The sequence below is a fragment of the Cnephaeus nilssonii genome (genome assembly GCF_951640355.1).
Source record: "Cnephaeus nilssonii genome assembly, chromosome: 21".
Classification (NCBI taxonomy): Eukaryota; Metazoa; Chordata; class Mammalia; order Chiroptera; family Vespertilionidae; genus Cnephaeus; species Cnephaeus nilssonii.
The window spans coordinates 25,052,991-25,075,683 of NC_137092.1; the positions used below are offsets into that span (position 1 = coordinate 25,052,991).

The following is a 22,693-nucleotide window of genomic DNA, read 5'->3' on the forward strand; positions in this document are numbered from 1 at the left end:
GGCCTGGGGCTCATTTTTCTGGTCTCAAATGTCAGCGGGGCAACAATAAGAGTAGCCCTTCCGGCGGGCAGTTAGAGGACCTGCAGGCAGCGAGCTAACAAAGCCCTGGCCGTGCTTCCAGAACCCAAACTGGGCACGTTTCAGGCTCCACAAGCCTGGGTCTGCCCTTGGGAAGAGTCCCTGGAGGTTCCCAGGCTCCGGCCGCCCCGGGGACAGCCCCGGACGGACGGTCGCCCGCATTTGCCTGGATTCCTGGCAGAGCTCTGCGGCGATCTGTACCGAACTCGGCCCGCCTTACCTTTCACCTTCACGGCACCTTGTGAGACAGGGCGGAAAGGGAACGCTAACGAAGCCGCCTAATCCAGAACACAAAGGGGGTCAGAATTTCTCTGCGGGAAATCGGTGAGGGCTGGAGGTGAAAGGACTGCACTGTAATTTGCTCCCCTGAATCTCTCCCCCCACACCCCCCCCCTCTCCTGGGCATCCCACCGCCTGTCAGCATGGATGCCCTTCCCCCGTACCCACGTGTAGACCTCCATGTCTGCGCAGGCAAACTCACTCATTAACATTCATTGGTCAGGAGCTAGGCAGGGCGCTATGTATAGGGAATCTCATTTAATTCTCCCCAAATCCGATGAGGTAGGCACCATTATTATACCCATTTTAGAGGTGGGAAAAACTGAGGCTCAGAACATTATTTTGTCATGAGTTGTGTTAGAGTAGAACTAGAATCTTGAGTCTGATCCTATCGGATCTCTCTCTCCAGAGACATATATATATGTACGTGAAAAAATTACATATGTATCCATCTTGCCACCTAATACCTGGGGTTAGGGACTGTATTGCATATCTCTTTAAAATTTCCGGATGCGATAGATAACATTCTATAGATTTTATAGATTAACTACAACCGAGGCCCAGAGTTGTTGAGTGATTTGCAGAGTCACACAGCAAGCTAATACAAAGCACTGGATCCGGAATTACTGCCTGGGACTCAGCTTGCAGAGGGCTCTCTGTGGGATTGGGGGCATTAGCTCTGGCTCTCAGATGAATGAACTAATGAAAGAACAGGAAGAAATGGCCACGGGAAGAGTGAGTCGTTTATGAATCAGCTGGCTTAAGACCATTGCAGGCAGATCTGGTAACCGAGGACGTCCACTGAGCTTCTAAGTGATATAACTTTTAACTTCCTGGTTCCCTCTAGTCCAGGTCAATAGCCAGAAGGATCCTACTGACCTGTTGCCATTAATGTCTCCCCTCTGGACCCCATTCTCCAGTTGAGGGAATTCTAGGGTGGTATTTACTACCTCTTCAAAAAGAATCCAAGGAAAACAAAACACTCAATAATTCAAAGGAGTAAAGGCCTTTTTTATCCTTCCCTCCCACCCCCACCTGCCACCAGCAGCACTCTCTGGAGCACACACCTCCCCCCTCCCCACCCCCACCCCTGCCCCAAGCACTCCTTGGAGAAGGTATTCTATGACTCAGAGGGCTTCCCCCCAGGGCTTTACAAGAGCAAGCAAGAGGAAGAGTAGGTGTGGCAATACAGTAGGAGATACAGCCTGGGGTGGGTGAGAATTTCCTTCCCTGGAGATATGAATGGATTGCCCTCCTGGGAGCTCAGAAGTGGGGAGGAAACTCAGGTTGGGGAGGGAGGCTGTGGGGAGTGGAAGACCAGAGGCCCAAATCAAGTGCCCCTCCCCCCATCCTTCCCCATGCCAGCTGTGGGCGGTCTTGTAGCCTTGGTACTCACATCTGCCTCGTTCCAGAGTCCTGGGATGCAGAAGGACTCGAGCAGGTCACTGCCACACAGCAGCAAGATCCGCAGCTCTGGGGAGGGGACAGAGTTTGCAAAGGGAGCATGTGGAGACCTGGGAAGCCTGCAACGCTCAGCCTTCTTCCCCGATGCACCCAGAGGTCTCCCCCCGGGGGCTCCCAGGCCCCCCTGCACCCTGGTGTGTGTAGTGCGGAAGCCTGTGCTCACCTCTCCCTCCGCGCGTTCACAGACCACCCGTCTCCTGTGGGAGGAATTACTTCGGGGAGGGCCTGGTTTGCTGGGGACTGAGGGGTTTCTGGGGACAGGGGTCTTGCCGTGCTAACTCAGGGTGGTCCGGCACTCTAAGGCCTCAGGGTCTCTCTCTGTTGCTTCACATCCAACTCAAGTGTCAGTGCCATTGGCTTCTCTGCTGCTGTGTCTCCCATCACAAATGCCGACATGACTCGGGGAAGGGGAGGCACTGAGTGCCCCTGGGGCAGTAGCTGAGCTCGTCAGACGTCCTCTCCTTACGTGGCCCCTGTCCTCAGATAAGGGCTTGAGAAGCGGTGCCCAGAACCCCTCGTCTGACTCCCAGGCACACTCCCCGCTTGTCAGTTGTTTTCCTTCCCTCATTAAGCGCGCTCTGGATTAGCCCAGGGGGGCCCATCGTGGTTTAAAACAAGCAGCAAACTGACTCGCTCATTAAAACCCTGGGGTTCTTGGAACCACAGAGGAGACATCTCGGCCTGGGGTGGAACTCGGTGGTGTGTGTAGTTCGGAGCCATCCCTGGCCCTCTGTCAAGAGGCCGTGGCTGTGGGCTTCTTGTCTGAAACAGTGAGCCTGCCTGGCTCCGAGCCTTCCAGAGGCCCTGCCACCCAGGCCCTGAGGCTGAGATGGCCTTAGACCCCACAGCTAGCTCCGGCCCGACAGGGACTTTCAGATCGTGAGCCTGTCCCTGCTGCAGGAGTTCCCGGTGGTTCAGAGGAAGGCTGCGTGGGCTGACAACAGACAGGGCAGCATCTCATTATCCCACTCAGCAGACCAACCTCAGGGAGCCCCATGGAGCCCTGAGGGCTTAACTCCTAACAGACCATCCTCCTGATGTCCTGCTATAGCCTAATCTGTTTATGTGCAGGGACCTTAATTTACCTTTATATCCCCAGGGCCAGACAGAGTGACCTCACACAGTAGGTGCTCACACAGTAGGTGCTCAGGACATATGACTAAGTTAACTGCAGACCAGCTGACCACAGAGGCCATGCAGGCAGGCTGGCCATCATGGCCTTTGCCCTTATATCTTGGGGGCCTGGGAAAGTGTCGCCCTAGTCAGCGATGCCTCCCTCCCTCCATGTTATGCCATGGGATTGCTGGCCGACTCCCCACCTGTGGAGAGGAACCAGCTGTGGTATGGCTCCGAGGAGCCAGGCCAGATTCACTCCTGGGAGCCTGATGTTCCCGGTCCCCCTCTAGGAGCCAGAGGGCCAGGTCAGTTCCCTGTTGAAAGGCTGAGGCTCAACCTCCAGGCCCCTGAAAGCTCAGTTAGGTGGCCGAGCCCCGAGGATGTGCTGGCCCTCAGCTTGCTCTCCCTCCGTGGTTCACAACCGCGGGTAATTTTGTCTCCAGAACCTGGCAACGTCTGGAGAGGTTTTTGGTTGTCAAGACTGGGGAGAGGGTGTGCTGCTAGCATCCTGTGCGTAGAGGGCAGGGATGCTGCCCGACATCCTACTCTGCGTGCGGCAGCCCCCACCAGAACCTCTGCTCTGTAGCCATGGAAATGAACCTCTTTTCTAACCCCAGCCAGAGCCTCACTTTCCCACTCCAGTATAATGTTGGGTTATTATTTTGTCAAAAGCCAGAGCACCGAGAGTTAGAGTGGGGTCTCCACCTTCGCTTGCAGGACCAGAGCAGATGTATTTATCCCAGACCCCAGGCCCTCACGGGGCTTGGGATGATATCACGTATGGCCACTAGAGGGCAGCAGTGATTTCTCCCAGTTTAATGCCTGAGACATGAGGCCTTTATAGCCCACGAAGCTTTTGGTCCCCGGTAGCCCCCTCCTCACCTCCCCCTAGGGTGGCAGTCAGCTGGTTAAGAACAGGGAGCCAAAATGCTAACTGAGCTAAGAGAAAAATGGCTTTTTCCTTCTCTTGAAGCGTGCAAGGGGATTGCAAAAAGAGTACGTGTGAGCCAGAGGGCTCACAGCACAGAGGTCCGGGGAGGCAGGCCAGCTCCCTCCCACTTCCCCCTTTCACCCCACCGGGGATCCAGGGCCCAGAGCCAGAGTCCGTGCTCTCCAGGCGCCCTCCCCACCCAGGAATCTGTGCTATGTGAGGCCCAGGCCCCTCGGCCCTTCCCAGCTCCCACCGCACACAGAGGCAGCCGCCACCTGTGCCAGGCCAGGCATCCATCCTGACCCCCCGTGGCCACCCAGCTTTCCTTTCTCTGAAAGAAGAGTCAGTAAGATGGGGCTAAGACTGAGCGCTGGGCACAGAGCAGAGCCCTGTGCAAACCCCTATTGGCTTTGCCTCTGCAGGAGGGGGCTCTGCTGGTCACGGAACTTCCCCGAAAACTAGCTCCTGGCAGGTGTGGAACCTTGGGGAACGGGGTGCAGGGCTTTCGCTCCCATCCTGGCCTTTAGGTTTGGGGGGCTGTGGGAGCTAGAGGCTGTGGCCACTGTGCACCTGCCTGAATTGGGGTGCACCCAGGAAGCCAGGTACCACTTTCTGTGGCCCTCAGGGCCATGCCAGTAAATAAAGATATTAAAATATGGTAAGCTAATTAGGAAGTGAGGAGTTTTCATTACTTCTGTTTTTAACACAATTTATTTAACTGTTACTTGATATGATTTAATTTTTTGTATTGGCTGCATGTAACCACCGCTTCACAGAATTCCTGGAAACCTGGCAAACGGTTCTAGCAAACCAGTGAGAGCTGAGCCCAGTGCACCTCAGATCAGAGGACAGGACCCAGAAAAGCCCCCGGAAATGATGTCACAGCTGCTGGGCCTCCTGGGAGGACCTGATGTTCAAGTGCAGCCCACCTCCCAGGGTCCCTGAGGGAGGCCGTGACCTCCAGCCCCAGCTCTAGACAGAGGACTGCCGGGAGGCGGCACCCGCAGCGTCTTTGCAGCTGGACCTTTGAGACTGAGCGTGCCTGCTGGACGCCAGGCTGCCCCTCAGCTAGAGATCCAGGCATCCCGCTATCCCTGACCCTCTCTGTCACCGGGTACCTGTGCTGCTCCAGCTGCATTCTGGACCCTGTCTGCTCTTTGCCCAGCGTCAGATATTTGGGTCCCCCCGCCCCGTCTCTCTCATCCACTCTGGAACCCTGGAAAGATGTCAGTTTTCTGGTTTGCTCCCCAGGCCGGCCAGCACTCAGTTCCCTCCCTGGGGCAGGTTGGCTCCTTCCCACCTGGCAGCTCCGGGTCCCCGCCCTCCACCTGCTCTGGCCTCGAGCCTCCACGGCCTCAGCCCAAGGCTGCAGGGAGGCGGTGGGCGGCTTCCGGCTCCCTCTCTGCCCCTCATCATCCGAAGGTCTCCTGCCTCCTGTGCGGTGTAGTGGGCAGGTCTCTCTGGCTGGCACGGAAGCTCGACTCCCACGTCTTCGGATGAGGGAGAGGAGGCTCCGAGGGGAAACGGCCCAGGGCTCAGGCCTCCCTCCGGGGAACTGGCGCGAGTGCAGTTAGGAGGTGAACAGGGCACCACTGAGACTTGGGTCTTCGCTTGGGGCTCTTCTGAGAGTAGACCCGGTAGCAACCCTGGCCCAGGTTTTCAAGCCTCTCCGCGCCCCCACTTTGCCCGTGGTGGAGGCAGGCGGCTCCCCATGCACCCCCCCTGCTTTCCCATCCCCACTCACCAATCTCCTCGTACCGCATCACCGTGCCCAGGTTGGCATTCTCATCTAGGAGGAGAGGGGAGCACAGAAGCATTAGGGCCCCGGCTTCCTGGTACCCGAGCTGCAGCCCACCTGGGCTCCTTGGAAGGAGTACGTGGGAGGAGGTGAGGGGTGGGGAGGGGGGTGCTCGCCTCCCTGCACAGGGGGCATCTGCGTAGAGTGAACGGACAGCACAGTCCGGCCCAAAATAGAGGGCAGACGTCACGTTTCTGGGACGGTCAGAATTAGCCTCGCTGGGGAGCCAGTGACGAACGCACACGCTCATGCTGAGCGCCTTCTGTTTGTTTCTGTATTTTAGGGAAGACAATGTCCTCAAACCGAGGGAGACAGCTTTGAGTCACAAAAAGGTGGCCCTCTCTCCTTAGGGGTTACGTGGCTCAAAGGGCACGCAAAGCAGCCCGGGCGGTGTTCCGCGTGGCAGAACGCAGCAAGAGCCCGAGGCGATGTGAGCGACAGAGCCTTCGGTGCGTGCGCGTGTGCGAGGCCCGCGTGGGGAGCGCGGCGAGCACAAAGCCACGGAGGGGCCACCTTGGTCCCCTGCCTCCCGTCCTCCTCAACTGTCCCTCTCCCCTCCTTCTCGAGACGCCTGCCATTGGGGACCTCAGAAATGGCAGGCGTCAGCCCCAAAGCGCCAAAGGGAAGAGGCCTGGACCTTCAGCTCCTCCGCAGAGTGGAGCTGGGGGCCCGGATAGTCCCATCCATCCATGCTGGGTCCATGGGGAGCAGCCCAGACCGGAGGGAACTGGGAAAGTGCGTGTGTTCTTCGCCCGCCGCCAGGAGGACAGGCATGCCTGAGCTGGAAGGACCTGAGGGGGGATGCTGGGCCCCCTGAAAACTCCTAGGCATGTAGACACATCCTGTGGGGGTGGGGAATGCGCACATCACCGGGGGGGGGGGGGGGGGGGCGGGGGGCGTCTCCCAGGCAGCCCAGGCCCTGTGGGTCATGCCCTCTGCCTCCCATAACAGCTCCACCAGCACCATCGTTAGCCTCTGTTTTCTCAAAGCCATTGCTCTGTAAATGGTCATCCGGTAGCAGGTGCTGGATGGGGTGAGGGCAGGAGTGGGGGTGGGTTGCTGAATGAATGAAGGGAGGGAGGGGGAAAGAAAAGAGGCCGGACTGGGAGAGCAGGTCCGTGCTCCTTACCCACAAAGGTGAAGCGCTCCACGGGCGGGCGGACACAGCAGATCCGGCTTAGGCTTTCTCCCACCTTCCCCAAGATCTTGGCTACGGGAGAGAGCAAGACACACAGGGACAGGGAGAGAACCACTCACAACTGGCACTCAGTGAGCCCGGCATCGGCCCCCGTAAACAATGGGGTGCACGGGGGGGGGGCAGGGGGGGCAGTGGGCAGCAGAAAGAGGGTAGAGAGAAAGAACAGAAATATGACAGCAAAGATTCCTTCTCATTCACAGTCCTAGGCACAAGCATTTTGAGCCACGGACTGAAGTCTTACACAGTTGAAAAATCGGAAAATATAGAAGAGGAAGATACATGAAGAAGAAAATAAATAATATACCAATATGTTAGTGGTGGTAACCATTACTGATGTATTGGTATATTATTTATTTTCTATTTTTCAAATGTGTATCATGCAGCTATGTCTGTGTAACATCAGGTGGATTACACCCTGTGGTTAAAGGGCATATTGGCTGTTTGCTTATTTATTTTTTTAATATCATGAGCTTTTACCCACCGCTGAACCCTGACACCCAGATCCAGGGAGCCCGGGCCTGTGGCAGAGGATTCATTTGGGATAATTTCTGCTGGTCATTCCTTCCCATGCAGACGGCCCTTAGAACAATCAGACACCCTACTCTGGCCAAGAGGTATCTGGTTTTCAATCATCTCTCTGGGCTCTAATCCAGACTTTTTTTCCTGAGCCCCCACATGTGGCTGTGTGTGAACTATGGAATTCTTTCCTGTGTATAGCAGACTAATGACATAATCGCTTATGGGCTCCAGGCTGGAAAAGTAATACCAGGATCTGCCCCTGGCAACTGGCCTGGGAGGAAATATTAGAAAGAGCATAGACCTTGGGATCAGAAAGTCCTGAATGCGAATTCTGGCTCTCCTGCTTTCCAGCTGTGTGTTCTGAGGCAAACCACTCCTTCTCTGAATCTCACGTCAATGGGAACGTCCTGTCTCTATCGCAGAATCACTGCATTCGATGAGGACCCGGGTAAAGCACGGAGCACGGTGCGGGCACACAGTGCTAGGTGTTGGGTGGGTGTGGGGGGCCCCCCATCTCCCTGTCACTGAAGAGGTGGGTAAGAGGGTGGGATTCTGGAGGCAGACGGACCTGGGTTTGACTCCTGGTCCTGCTGCTTCCTCACTGTTTGACTTGGGCAAGGTCCTCAGCCCCCTGGGAAGAGGCAGAGGACAATGCTCCCTTTTGTACCTTTCATTTCCATTGAGGCAGTTTATATTTTTATAACTTATATTCATATACAGTAGAAGAATGCACACCCTCACCCCTGTGTCTCTCTGTCTCTCCCTAATCCTGACCATTTCTCTCTGATCCTCTATATTAAGGGTTGTCGATATAGAGACCAGAGCTCCAGCATCACCTTGTAAAAAATGCAAATTCTCCCCCTCCCAGACATACTGAATCACACCTGGGGCTGCACGGAACAATCTGGATTTTCACAAGCGCCTCAGGTGATTCTGACGTGTGAGAACCACTCCGTAGGCCAGCGTTCCCTACCTGCAGTGGGCTTGGCGGGCACATTGCTGTTCTGGTAAATGGGCTGGGCGTTCTCGTTCTGGGGCTGGCCGATCACGGGGGTCATGGAGGGGGTGTTGACGTTGGAGAGGATGCAGCCAGTCACCCGCTGGGGGAAGAGAGGAGTTCAGAGTCCGTGTCATCAGCCAAGTGACTGACGGAAAGCGTTTCTAACCATCTCCAAACGCACATGTGCTGTCCAATGGGATGTGGTGTTGCCCAGACCTAGGTTCAAGGTTGAGCTCTGCCCCCTTCTGTCTGTGTGACCTTGGATAGTGACTTCACTTCTCTTGGACCTCAGCTCAGGAGTCGAGCATAGACAGGCAGCATTTCCAGGTTGTGCTGGGAGTGTACGAGGGAGGGTATGCAAGGTGTCTATGGAGAGTCTGGCACGGGGCAGGAGCCTGGTACACCCAGCCCGCGCTGGAACCTCTGGGTAACATGCCTACCTGCCCTCGCTGCCCGCTTCGTGGGGCTCAAATGAGGTCATGTCTGCACGAGGGCTGTGTGAGCTGGGGAAAGGTCATGTGAACGCCAGGCACTATCGCCATCTGCCGCCTCTCCAGGCCAGAAACGCCAGGGGCAGGGCCAAGCCGGAGCGGTGCCAGGCAGAGCAGGAAGCGTTTGTGCTGCGGGAGGGCGGGGCGGGGCTCGGGGCAGAGCTGGCCCGTGTGAAGCCACATTCCAGAGCCAAGGGAAACGCTGTGTGTATTCAGCACTGTCCTGTGCTGTCCTGGGCTGCTGCTGCTCTCTGGAGCTTCAGAAAACGGAGCAGATACCCCGCCTTCGTCACAGCTGACCCAGGAGTGAGGGGCCAGTGGCTACTGGGCAACAGAAACAACGGATGAATTTTTCAATCTGTGCTGATTCCAGGCCCCTTCCCTGAAAGCCAGCATCCCAGCCCCTGCCCACCACCCGTTCTGGACTACTGAGTGCTGTTGCCAGAGGACCCCCCAAGCTCCAGGGCTGGGGGGACCCTCTGAAGGTAGTGCTGGTGAAGCGGAAGGGACAGTCTGCCCCCTTCTTAACGTTATGTCACCCCCAGATAAGAAAACGCCGCATTCTCCCTTAATAACTGGTCTGGCGGCTGAGGAATTTCTTCGTCTTGCTGCACGCATCCTAGTTCTAGGCTAGGGAAGGAGGGCGGGGCAGGCCGCCTGCCCCAATCTGTCCTCGTCAGTTTCTCCGGTTCTCAGAGGCCTTCCCGAACGTGGCCTTGAGTCACTTCTTAAGCCCCGTGCCTGTCTCTCGGACGGGTCTGCTCTCCCAGCCAGAAACACCAGCCTGATGCTAGGACTGGGGAGGCCAAGGGCTCTTAGGAGGCAGCCCAGCTCCTGCTCCAAGCCCGGGGCCATCGAGAGCTACATCCTCTGCCCATCCGTGCCCGTCTCTGCTGCAGCCGGGGCGCCTGGCGCAGCTTCTCTGGCCCAGGCGCATGCCTCTGGGCATTGCCAACAGAGGAAGGGCACCTAGACAGCAAAACAGGAGCCGGGCATTATGGCTGGCATACCCGGGGCCCAGGCACGGCTGTGGGTTTCTGGAGTCCTCCCTTCCATCATGATGCCCGGGGCTCCGGGAGCACAGGTCCCTGTGGCCCCCAGCTGACACTCAGTGTGAGAAAAAACGTGTGTGCAGCCACTGGGATTTTAAGGATGTTTGTTACCACAGCATCTCTTAGCCTGTCCTGACGGATACACCCTTAGACAGTAAGATGGGGCGTCCTTTATCACGGAGCAGCACAGTGCCATCCTTTGTCAGACCTTTCAAGGGGACCCGAAAAGACTCGGGGTGAGTGTGAAGGGTTCTGAAGATGGAGAGAAGGGACATGGGTTTCCTTCAGCTCCCTGGGCCTGAGGGAAATCTTAATGGATGAAGCAACCGTCTGCTAGTCCTCTCGGCTCCTCTGGTGACTCCCTGGACGGTCTGGAGCCCAAACGCTGCACAGTCTGTTAAGATAAAGCCTGGCTGCGTGGGGGGCACAGTGTGGGGTGGTCGGGGGCCACGGACAGCGCCCCAAGGAGGAGACGGCGACAGGCCCTTTGAGAGAAGCACAGATGCGCTGGAGGGGCTCCCCGGGGCAGAACAATGCCGTGGGATTGTGGTTTGGGGCTGGGAGGGCCCGCAGCAGGGTCGGTGCAGGTGAGCGGAATGGGTGGTGTCTGGCCTTGGTCGGCTGGCTTCTTGCTTCTCTCCTTTCACAGCGGGAGTCGATGGGTTGGTACTGATCTGTGACGGGTGCTACTGGCTGGTGTGAAACCCGGCCACGAGCCCAGGCACCCTGCCGTGTTCACTAAGCAGCGGCTGGCTCACCCCTCGGAGTTTCCTTTACCCACTGACACAGCAGGAGCTGGGACACTGTCTGCCCGTGGGACTCCCTGAGGAGGAACACGGGGGGATGACGGTACAGTGCCCGGCGGGTGTGAGGCCCTCAGCACAGCATCCTGTGCTGCAGGGAGGGGACCACTGGGTCCCAAACAGGTGGGGCAGGAGCACCTGGCTGCTTGTCCCTCCTCCCAGAGGCCCTCCCTTCTCCTGCCTTTCTCTGCCCGGTCTCCTTCTCGCCTCGCTTTCTGAAGTCGTCTGCCTGTCGTCTTCATCCCACCTTGAACTTGCCCCCAGAAGATGAAAACAGCCCCAGGTCAGATCCAGCAAGGGGAGCAGGGCAGGCGCAGTCCCGGGGGCTGCTCTGGGTGCCTCACCCACCGCCCTCCCGTGTCTGCTCGGGGCCTGGTTGGTGAGAAACCGGAGCCCAAACCAGGTCAGGAGGCCAGCGGCACCCTTCCCACAGCCTGCCTGGTGTCTGTGGTCCCCCACCCCTCGGCGCGGCCAGCTCACCTTCATGAGGTCGCGATGGTGTTCCAACACGCTGCAGGTCGTCTGCCAGGTGTCCTGATAGCACTCCCACGGGTCCACCCTGGCACAATGGAGGGGAAGGGGGGTGTTTCCATTGGTGTCCAGTCTCCCCCTCTTTTCTTATTGGTTCCCTCCAAAGACCAGTGCTCAGGGCACTGAGCAGACCTGGTCATGCTGTGTAGTTAGACCTCAAAGCAGACACATGGGCTTGAAACGCCTCCCCGAGCCTCAGTTTCCCCTCTGTGAAAGGAGGGCTGTGTGGGCTGACATGCAGAGACGCTGACACTAGTCTGCTCAGGCGGAACCCCAGGCCCAGAACTTGGCGCTGCAGGGCCTCGGGGCGGCTACGTGATCGCTCTCGGCGCTCGTTTTCTGTAAAATGGGACTAGCAGCAGTAACCCTCTTGTGGGGAGATGAGAAGGGCGTGATGAGCGTTGGATGTGAAGTGCCTAGACGAGTGTCTTGCTTGTATCCTTACCTGCACGATGGGAATTCTCCTGGCCTCATAGGATAGAGAGCCAAGCCCTCACCACGCGGTGGCCGCAGCTAGCTGAGTTGGGGAGTCTGCCCTGTCTGCCTCCCTGTGCAGAGGGGTGCCTTGTGGGCACGGAGGTGGGCCTGGCCGTCAGACTGGGCTGGGCCAAGCCCTCCTGCACACCAGGATGAGAGGGAGCAGGGCTCCAGCCCGACTGATGCATCACTCGGCCTTAATGACACGCTAAATGCGATGCTAACTTGGGGTGTTTCTCAGCAGTTGAGCATTCCCTGCCCACCTCCCACCATGCACACACACCTAAGGTTTTCAGAGAGGCAATCTCGCTAACTGAAGACTCAGAGTCAGCCTTCTCCCCTATTCCCCCCGCCCCATCCCTGCCCAGCCCTCCCCTGAGATGCACAGACACCGGATGGATCTAGCTCAGCAGACTCCCCATGTCCACGGGCCCTGCTGCCCCCAGCCCCACCTCTAGAGCCAGCTCTGAGCCTCAGCTCAGAATTCTAACTCTCCCAGTGCCTGGAGCAGGGCGGGCAGGAAGTTGTCAATCAACATTTAGTGAGTGAATGAGGGATATTCGTTTAGAACAGTGATGGGCAACCTTTTGAGCTTGGTGTGTCAAACTTCGCCAAAAAACTGAGCATAACTCGGGTAGTGTGTCACTTTGAGGAAAAAACATTATTTCACAAATGTTTCATCCTCAGGACCAGCAAATGTTTCATCCTCGGCATGCGGCCGCCTCAGCGGCCGCGTGTCATCAGAAATGGCTACGCGTGTCAGTGCTGACACGCGTGTCATAGGTTCGCCATCACTGGTTTAGAATCTTCTAATCACATCCAAGGAGGAGAGCCTGCTGCCCAGTATTCTCCCCACTGGACCCCGTTTCCCCCAGCAGGTGATGAGTTACAAGGTTAACAGGCTGTGTTTCTATTCCTGACTTGACCTCAGGCGCGCTGTTCGCTCTCGGGCCCCTTGACGTCTCTGGGCCTCATCTGAGACAAGGCAACGGTCTCTCTGCCTAACCTCTGTCCTGGGGGGAGGAGAAGGTCTACCAAGAGCATGCGCTCCTCACACAGATCACTGTGCACGATGGGCAAGGATGGATACTTAATTACCACTGTTGCCTCCCTTCACGGCTCTCGTTCTGGCCCACCCATCTTCGCCACTAACGCTCTGCGCCCCTCCTCCTGAGGTCGGCCTTCCCTCCTCTTCCTCCTTTCAAGGGAACCTCTAGGTGCTGCTGATGTTTCCGTGGGGGGAATGACAGTGCAAATGTCAGGCCATTATTTTTTTTAGAAACGTCGTCCACTCATGCAAATTACAGCTGTAGGAACGTTGGGCGTGTAATTAGCATAATTAGCAGAAGGTTGCTTTAATTACACGGCAGGCTCAGTGGATAACGGCTCTGCCATCTTAGTGGAATGTCCCAGGGAAAGGGAGCAAGCGCTGGCCCCACACCTCTGTCCCACAGTCACCCTGGGGCCCCAGAGACCCCAACTGGGGAAAGGGAAATAGCCAAGGCCAGGCACCTCACCCGGGAAGTGAGTGGGGATAAAAGTAGGGAAGCATTTTGGGTTTTCTGGCCATGCCTCACCCCAAACCCAGTGATGTTTTTGGAAGCTTCAAGAATACTCCAAAGGTGTCAGAGCAGATGAGACACTAGAAGCGCCCTCTTTGGTTTCATGGGCCCCAGAACTTGGTTAAAAATGTAAGTTATCAGTTGGGCCACCCCTGAAGGTCTACATAACTATTGCTCTATTGCTTGCACAGGGCTGTGATGAAACAAACAACAGGCCCAAAATGGAGTCACTTGTGCTAAGCTCACATCACCAAACCAGGACCTCATACCTAGCTTAACAGCAATCTCAGCCTCTCCTAGGATTATTATCTTAACCAGTCAGTCTAGAATTTCCTGGTCAGCTCGAGTGAGGTACTGCATCCGATAGCCTCCTCCTGCCCCCAGGTAGGTTACCCAAGCCCGAAACAATCCACTCTCTCTCCCCTGCTGCCTATAAAAGCCTTCCATTTTGTGTAGCTCCTCGGAGCTCCTTTTTACTTGCTAGGTGGGATATTGCTTGATTCGTGAATCTTTGAATAAAGCCAATTTGATCTTTAAATCTTTTCAGCTGGCCCGGCCGGCCTGGCTCAGTGGCTGAGCGTTAAGTTATGAACCAGGAGGTCACGGTTCAATTCCCTGGTCAGGGCACATGCCTGGGTTGTGGGCTCAATCCCCACTGTGGGGCGTGCAGGAGGCAACCAATCAATGATTCTCACTCATCATTGATGTTTTGATCTCTCTCCCTCTCCCTTCCTCTCTGAAATCAATAATATATATATATATTAAATATATATATACATTATATATACATATAATGTATATATATATTTTAAATATATATATACACATAATGTGTATATATGTATATTTTAAATATATATATTAAAAAAATATATATATACATTATATATACATATAATGTGTATATATATATTTTAAATATATATATACATTATATATACATATAATGTGTATATATGTATATTTTAAATATATATATGTATACACACACACACACACACACACACACTCAGCTGCATTTTGTATTTAACAGGGTTACTATCTCCCCTGGCTCCCGACCCCTGCCCGGACCCATCCTCTTTCTCCACCCACCCCTGTGAGTCCCAGGGCCTCCCGCCTCCGGCATCAGCAGATCAGCCCTACCTGATCCAGTCGGAGTTCTGGACGGCCAGCTGACACATGATGAGACGATGCCGGCTCGACACAAGGCCCTGGGAAGCAACAGAGCAATCATGGGGACCTGTGTCTGCTCCCCACCGCCTCCCGAGACACCTTCGGGGCAGCCCATTCCAAAAGTGCAGCCATTTTTCGGGTGGTGACAGGGAATGAGGGTGTGCCCCCTTTACTTGTCCATCAGACACAAGACAGGCATGGAGGGGCAGAAGGGAAAGAAGAAGAGTGAGGGGCAGGTGGAGGAGACCACCCCAACAGGGCCCATAGGTGAGCCCCCACCTCTCGGGGCAGCCATGTGCCCAGCACAGAGATGAGACTCAGGTGCTGCCTGGTCTCGGGGCTCAGTCTGGCACTCAGGGGACCTCCTCTGGGGCCCACCAAGTTGCATGGGGGTGCAAGGGGAATGGCTCCTAGATCGTCTGGGACATGTGGCAGGGATGGAAGGGCAGGAAAGTGATTTTGTAAACTCAGATTATAAAAGGTATAAGTCTTTTTTTCCTCCTAAAATCCCAGGAGAGACTTGCCTTGCCCATAACCAGCCACTAATTTGGCATCCATGCCGAGTCACAGTTGGCCCTCAGCGGGTGTGACTGCTTCTCCTCTAATGAGTTTGGACTGAGCCTGGCACTGCCAGCAGCTGCCTGGTCATGGGCAGCTGTTCCAGCTGCTGCCCAACACCAGTCCCTGAGGTCTGGCGGGTCCAGAGATGGGAAGCGGGATGCCTGCTACCAGGTATTTGCTTTGGCAGGAATCACAGCAGGAATGGCAGTGGGGCAGTTTGATACCAGAGGAGGCGTCAGGTCAGAAATGGGGGGCGGGGGAGGGGGTGAGGGAGAAAAGGGGCAAAGGCAGGGCGCACCTGTTTTCCGTAGGAGTCGTGGACAGGAGAGACAATCCCGCCAATCACAATAAACCTCCCGGTTTTGTGCAGATAATCTCTGGCTCTTTCTAATTAAGAGAAGAAAGCCGCACATTATAAAGAGGAAAGGGGTGGATTAAAGGCGATCATTGAAATCAATACATTCCGCTCTAGAAGGCTTATTTCCGATCTTTCTTGCCATTCAAATAGAAAGTGCCAACTTTCAAAGCACAGGTTGAGGATCCAAAAGGTTAGGGAGACAGATTTCAGCCCTCAAAGCAAAAGGATTTCGAACTCCAGGGGATCAGTCCAGTTTTAAAGGGCCGCCACTCAATGAGCCAGTGTCGTTTAGGGGGATTTGAAACAGGCCCCTCACTGACAGCCACTGGAGCAACAGACTGAAGCGTGCTCCCCGGATCACCTGCAGAAATCCTGAAGCGCAGGAGTCATTTTTAAAAAAAGCAGCAGCAGCAGCCTTCATATGTGAGGAAAGGTGAGCTGGTCGCCTCATCTAGTCACTCCGAAGAGAAAACCCACCAAAACAAATTTACGGAGCCTCCTGCATAATTAGGGGGAATTAACAGTCAGGTCAGAAACCCATCATCACAGGGAGTTGAGGAGCATTCAGCCAGAGAAAAGGGTTGTTTTTTTTCCTTAGGAAGGAATTTGTGATGTTGCTTTTTTCAAATTGGCCAGCCACACCCGATTTCCTTTCCATGAGAAAAAATCAGTAACCTAGGAAGGGGATGAAAATTCTGGTCCTCTTATTTCTAAGGGGGTTCGCTCTACAACGCTAACGGGGCCTGAGCGTGTGCCGCCGAGGAAACGAGGCTTGGGTTTATTTTACAGGTGAGGGATTCTGTGAGTGAACCTGGGTAGCAAGCCTTGCTGTGTGGTAGTTTAAAAGTAAGGTTCCAGGGTGACCCTGCTGGCTCTCTTAAAACTTAAAAAATTCTCATCACGTTTCTTTTAATGTCAAGTCTCTTAGAGTTGCATTTTCAAATAGCGAATCGACTTTATTTCTTAGCACAATTTTAGATTTATAAAATGTGTGAGCAAATAGTCTATAGAGTTCTATATACTCGGCCCCTTACCTTATCTCCTCCCCCACTCCAGGCACACACACCATTTCCCCTTTGTTATTAGTATTGTCTTGCATGACTGTGGTACCTTTGTTACCCTGTCTGAGCTCATTCTGACACATTATTATTTCTAGGCCACAGATTTACTCTTTGTGTTGTAGAGTTCGATGGTTCCGAAGACCCCCTCCTTGGGTTCGTCTAACTCGCTAGAGTGGCTCACAGAACTGGAGAAACCCATTTATTCACTAGATTATGAACTTATTACAAAGGGTTTTAAGGATGAGAATCAACAGCCAGATGAAGAGACATGTAGGTTGAGGTCCCAAACAAAGGGACTTCTGTCCTTGTTGAGCGTGGGGCCCAGAACCTGGAAGAATAGAGGAAATTTCTTCCTTTCCCACAATAAAAACTCAGAAAAGTAGGCATAGAGGGGCCTTTCCTCAGCGTGGGAAAGAACACCCATAAAAACCCACAGCAAACATCATACTTTAAAGAGAAAGACTAAATGCTTTCTTCCTAAGATCAGGATCTAGGCGGGAATGCCTGCTCTCATCATAGCTATTCAATACAGCACCTGAAGTTCTAGCTAGCTCAAGAAAGCAAGAAAAGGAAATTTTTAAAAATAGAGATCTAAAAGGGGAAAAAAAGCTGTATTTGCATATGGCATGAAAATTTACTTATATATCCCAAGAAATCTACAAGGAAGCTCCTAGAGCTAATAAGTGAGTTCAGTAAGTTCATAAGATACAAGATCAATCTAAGAAAAGTAATTGCAAAAACATGTGGAAGTGAAATTAAATGTATAAGACCACTTATAACCGCTCACACAAGTGAATGCTTAGATATGGATATAATAAAATATATACAGAACTTGTACATTAAAAACTACAAAATGCTGGTGACAGAAATCAAAGATCTAAATAAATGTAGAGGTTATTGTCTTCTATTGGTTAGAAGACTCAACATTGTAAAGACAGTAATTCTCCCCAAATTGGCATATAAATTTAATGCATTTCCTATCTAAATGTCAGAAAGATTTTTTGGGTGTAAAATAATTCTAAAATTTATATGGAAAGGTAAAGGAACTAAAGTAGTCAAAACCTTTTTTTTTGGAAAAAAAAAGAAGAAAGTGAGAAAATCTATCCAAATTTTAAAGCTTATTATATACCTACTCGTAGCCCTGTGCACGAATCTGTGCACCAGTAGCTTGCTGCCGCCCTCCTATAGCTCTCCACCACCCGCTTGTAGTTCGCTGCCCCACCCTCCTGCAGATCTGAGATCTGGTGGTTACGTGGTCGATCGTTATGCGGTTGGTTGTTACGCCTCACAGCGTAATGGATAATTAGCATATTCCTCTCTTATTATATAGGATAGTAATCAAGACTCTCAGATATTGGCAGAGAGATAGACACATAGATTAATGAAATACAATAGTCTAGAAATAGCTCCACACAAATATGGCCAACTGAATTTTGACAAAGGTACAAAAACAATTCAGTGAAGGAAGTAATGATATGTGCAACAATTGGGATGAATCTCCAGTTCATCATGTTGAGTGAAAAACAGCCAATCTCAAAAGGTTACATATGTATGACTCCGTTTATATAACTTTCATTTATACAGATGAGTGGCTGCCAAGAGTTAGGGATGGGCATGGGGGCAGGGAAGGGAGGTGGGTATGGCTATAAGGTAGGTGAGGGCACATGGCTTCTCTCTGTACCCTCTTTGCAACTTCCTGTGAATCTATGATGATTTCAAAGTAAAACCGGTTTTAAAGTTTATAGGAAACCGTGACACACTACAGTTCTAAGGTGGCTGTGTGCAAATCCAGGCAAATGGCCAGCACACTGGTGCGGGTGGATGCTTCTGGAACTTTTGCTCTGATTATCCCTTTCCATTCTTGCTGCTGTCTGGACTCCAAGATTTTGAGTTGTTGTGGCTTGAGAGGTGTTGTCCAAAGCAGTGCCTCTCAAACTTCAATGTGCATGTGTACATTTTCTGGGATCTTGTGAGAATGTCGACTCTAACTGTGTGGGCGGGGCCTAAGATCTGGGCCAAGTTAGGGAGAGGTGAAAGAGACCGAATCTTTCAAGTGCAGAATCAGACCCTGTTTTCATTTAAAATTATGCTATTTTGTTCATCATAGATTTTTTTGTATGAATTTTGATTTTTAAAAGTATTGTTTATCTTGATGACCAAGTTTCGGGGTGCCTCCTTGAATTCTGCAGTGGAGGGTGCCAGCCTCCTTGGCCGCCCCCTCCCCCTCCCCCTGGCCCTTGCCTGAGATTCAGCATTTCTAACAAGCTCCCAAATGAGTCCAATGCTGCAGGCCTATTGGCTATATTTTGAATTACAAGGGACTAAAGACAGATGGGACAGCCCTTGCAATGTCAGGGTACCCTCCACAGAAGCTTTCTCTTCCACTCTACCACCACCTCCACTTCGCATGACAAGGGCATTTCTGGATATTGGCAGGTAGCCCACTGGCAAGGCTATTGCTACAGCCCTGGAATTTAATTTCATGCCAGGCTTCCCAAGATGTGGTCTATTTTTGTCCATCAGCTCTGCCCCAGGGACAGAGCCAAATCGCTCTATCATTTTACACTCTAGTCCATTCGTTCTTCCTCACTGCTCTCATTCTAATGGAGGAGGAGCCCAAGGTGGCCAGCAGCATTTCTGTGTCCTGCCCTCAATACCTTGAGGATCCACTGTGTCTCCTCATTCCAGACTACTTCCCTTCCTGATAGCCTGGGCTGGACCCACCAGCGAAGATGGACATAACACAGATGGTTTGTCCATTAATAATAATACATGAGACAGACATGCCTCATCTGTATGTCATCTCCTCTCTTCTTCCAGGGAGTTAATGGAGGAAACACTGGAGTCAGGGCATCGATACTTACTCAATCTCTCCTTTCCAGCTGAAATTAGAAATGATCCCTTCTGAGTTGCATTCACAGCTGGAGCTGCCTGAATGCTCCTTGTTGGAGAATTTCATAAAGGTGGTCCAGAGTTTTAAACATTCTGAATATTAGAAAGATCAAGCCCTAGATAATAAAGGAAGAAACTGAAGGGGTTTTAAAAAAGCCTCCCTAAGACATGCCACTTTGACATGGATTATGTTTGAGCTGAAGGCAATTGAGACCCTATGACAAGCATGTCAAACTTGCGGCCCATGGGCCACATGACTCGTTTATTTGGCCCGTGTTAGCCTTTGAGTTTGACATGCTTGCCCTATGAGCTCACAAACATTCAACGAGTGTTTATTAGGTTCCAGACTCTGTGCCAGGTGCCGCAGGGGACATAGATAAGTAAAAGACACACACCCCACCTCCGAGGAGCTTAGGTGTGCAATGCAGGGACACAGCACACTCTCCCCTGATAATCGATACCAAAATCAATTACCGATGAACAGCAGAGACATGAAGTCTTATAAGACTTCGGGGGAGGGAGTGATCCCAATGGAATGGGGTATCTGGGAAAGCTTGAGGCTTGAACTGGGTCTTGAAAACAGAGAAGAGGAGAGTGTATGAACCATGTATTTTTATTTCCGGCTCTCTGAGGCGATGACCTCTGGGGCTTTGCTGACCCCAGAGGGCCACCCCTCCCAGGGTTAGACAATTCCTAGAGATAATGAACAACTTACACTAGAACCCACCTTTCAAATGCAAACTCACCCAATCAGAGTGTCATCCCCGCTCCCCTCCAACCACCTCCTCTGTCTGCTCTCACACTCAGGGTCACACTATCCCCTTGCCTTAATCGCCTCAGGGCCAGGTACCAGACAACTAGGGATAGCTCCGATGTCACAGCATCTGCTGAAATTACCCAAACCAGCCCGTCCTAAACCTGTTTCCTCTGCCTCCCCTGCTTCTTCTAGTGGAAATGACAAGAAAGGCTCTTGCCTACATTTCTCCTTCTCCCTCTGCCTCCTGACTGACCTGGTGCTTACCCAGTCTTACCACCACCCCACCCCCACCCCCACCCCCACCCCCACCCGCCCCCGCAGCACGGCATGTCCTCTCCTCCTGGGAACTGTGAGCTTCGCTGTCTTTTCAGGGCAGCTGTTTCCTGATCTGTTGGCCTTGCTACACCTCACTAACAGTGAAACCTACAATTCAAAACAGAAGACACTCATTCCAGGGGGACAAGGCGATGTGAGCAGAGGAACTGAGTCAGGAATGGAATTTGTGGGTCCTCCTGAAGGCTCTAGGGCTTGGTATTCCTTGTTTGAAAAGCAATGAGACCACATCCATCCACGGTCACTAAGGGAGTCTTACCCTCCCCCAGCCAACCTAGAGCACCTTCTGCATCTCCCTCCGGTCCCAGGTGCTCCAGTCCCGATCTGTTTGGAAGAAGGGGGCTAGGAGGCCACATTCCTCTGGTGGAAACAGTGGGTGGGTCCCGGTCCTCTGTCTGAGTTGTCCAGCCTACACCGTGAGATAATGTCCAAGTGAGATTCCAACTTGAGTCTGAAGGAAGTGTTAAAAGATAGTCTTCTCCCTACCGCTGATCCACGGGTGGGATCCTGGGAGCCCGCCATGCCACCCCTTAGACGCCATGAGCTGAGTGGGCTGATAGCTGGTTATGGATTTACTCTCCACCCGGAGCCGGCCATGGACAGATGCTTGCCAAGCATGACTACTCAGCAGAACTGGGCGGGGGGAGAGGATGCAGATTCACCAGCACAGCGGCCTCTCCCTTCCTTCATACCCCTTCCCCATGCCTGTAGAAGAAGCAATAGAACATGAAGCCCCTTGAGGTTATGAGGATACAATTTTTTCTTCAGTAAAAGACAGCTCCTTTGCCCTGTCTCTGACTCAGGAAGGCATGTGATGGGGGGTACATTTCCCCAAGGGATGGAGGGGGTGCCCAGATCTGGTGCGTTCTTCCGCCCAGTCTCTATGGCCAGTGGCTGGCCGGCAGAAGGGCGGGCTGGGTATGAGTGCCCGTGGGGATCCGGCTGAGGTCCCGGGACAGACACGTGCTCAGAGCAGCCCTGCAACCTTGGAGTCTGGTTCTCTCGACCATCTGTCGGTTACCACCAGCGGTCCCCATCCCCACAGCACGAGCCTCAGGCTATCTGAATTCACAAAAGAAAGCAACAAATGCTTCCCAGAACCCCTTGCATGCCTGGATTTCCTCTAGGTCCTGGGTTTTCACCCATTTGTCTGGCTTTTGCAGCCACTGCCACTTGCAGCCCTGAACCAGCTGTCACGGAGTAACACAGAGTGGCAGTCGCTCCCTCATTCCTGCGATCTTCTTCGCTCCACCACCCCTACCTTAGAAGGATCTGAGTCCCTTTGTCTTCACCGCTGAGGAAGGATTTATGACCCTCATGTCCACGAATTGTCACTTCTGACAGACCGTGCTGGGTGAGCCTCTCCTATGCCCCAGGGGCTTCGTGCCACCCCAGAAGTCTGGCCTCCATTCAAACCCTTTCCACTGGAAAAGCTCCCCAGATCCCATCCCCCAGCCTTTCCAAAGCAGGCTCCAAGCTTCTTGGAATTCACCCATCGTTGAAAAAGAATTTTTTTTTGTTTATTTCTTCAGAAATAGAAAGCTAAATATATGTGTAAAAATATGACACGAACTGGTTTCCTTTCAGTGAGACTCATAAACACATGAGAGAATTATTTTAGAAACCCACAGACTGTAATACCAAATATAACTGGGTGGGTGGGTGGGTGGGTGGACTGGGGCTGGGGACAGAGTGGAAGCTGAGGAATAGGGAATACAGATCGGAAGGGGAAGCTTGATGTAGAAAACTGACCATGGCTCCACATTGAGGCGGCAAGTCTCGGTCATTGGCGTGGAATCAGGCTCTATTTTTAACTACAGCTCTGTTGTTCCACACTTTATTAACCTTTTTGGATTCAAGTTCACCACACAGGCTTCTTAAATTGTTACAGAAAACCGGAGAAGAACCCAGCAACGCTTAGAGAGATGGAGTTACATTTATTATTATTATTATTATTATTATTATTATTATTATTACACGCAGGCCCAGAGGAAAATGTCTCTCAAATTCTGGGCAAAGTCACACAGGAAGTTTCTGATCTTTATACCTTTTTACCTTCTTTGTCTCCCAAATAAGGATTTTTCCGGTTCCTTTTGCAAGTTCTTAAAGGCTTTGAGACCTCAACCAAAGGCTTGGCCTGGCGCCAGCACTGATAACTTCATCCGGGGAAGGTGTATGGCCTCTTTGGAACAGAGAGTAGTCTTATTTCCTTATTATTTAAGCAAGCAAGCATTTACAGAAGCCAAAATAGCAGGGTTA

General features: G+C 52.8%; 1 protein-coding gene across 1 annotated transcript in view; it reads right to left on the minus strand.

Moving 5' to 3' along the window:
- Window positions 1-22,693, minus strand: part of NMNAT2 (nicotinamide nucleotide adenylyltransferase 2) — a gene marked incomplete at both ends in the record, with an annotated part of 102,372 nt that overhangs the window by 12,970 nt on the left and 66,709 nt on the right. The window contains 7 exons of the mRNA XM_079760547.1: window positions 1,754-1,830; window positions 5,613-5,657; window positions 6,796-6,876; window positions 8,357-8,483; window positions 11,210-11,288; window positions 14,443-14,510; window positions 15,332-15,420. Coding sequence (XP_079616673.1) covers window positions 1,754-1,830; window positions 5,613-5,657; window positions 6,796-6,876; window positions 8,357-8,483; window positions 11,210-11,288; window positions 14,443-14,510; window positions 15,332-15,420 — 566 coding nt within the window. The remainder of the gene's footprint in view (window positions 1-1,753; window positions 1,831-5,612; window positions 5,658-6,795; window positions 6,877-8,356; window positions 8,484-11,209; window positions 11,289-14,442; window positions 14,511-15,331; window positions 15,421-22,693) is intronic.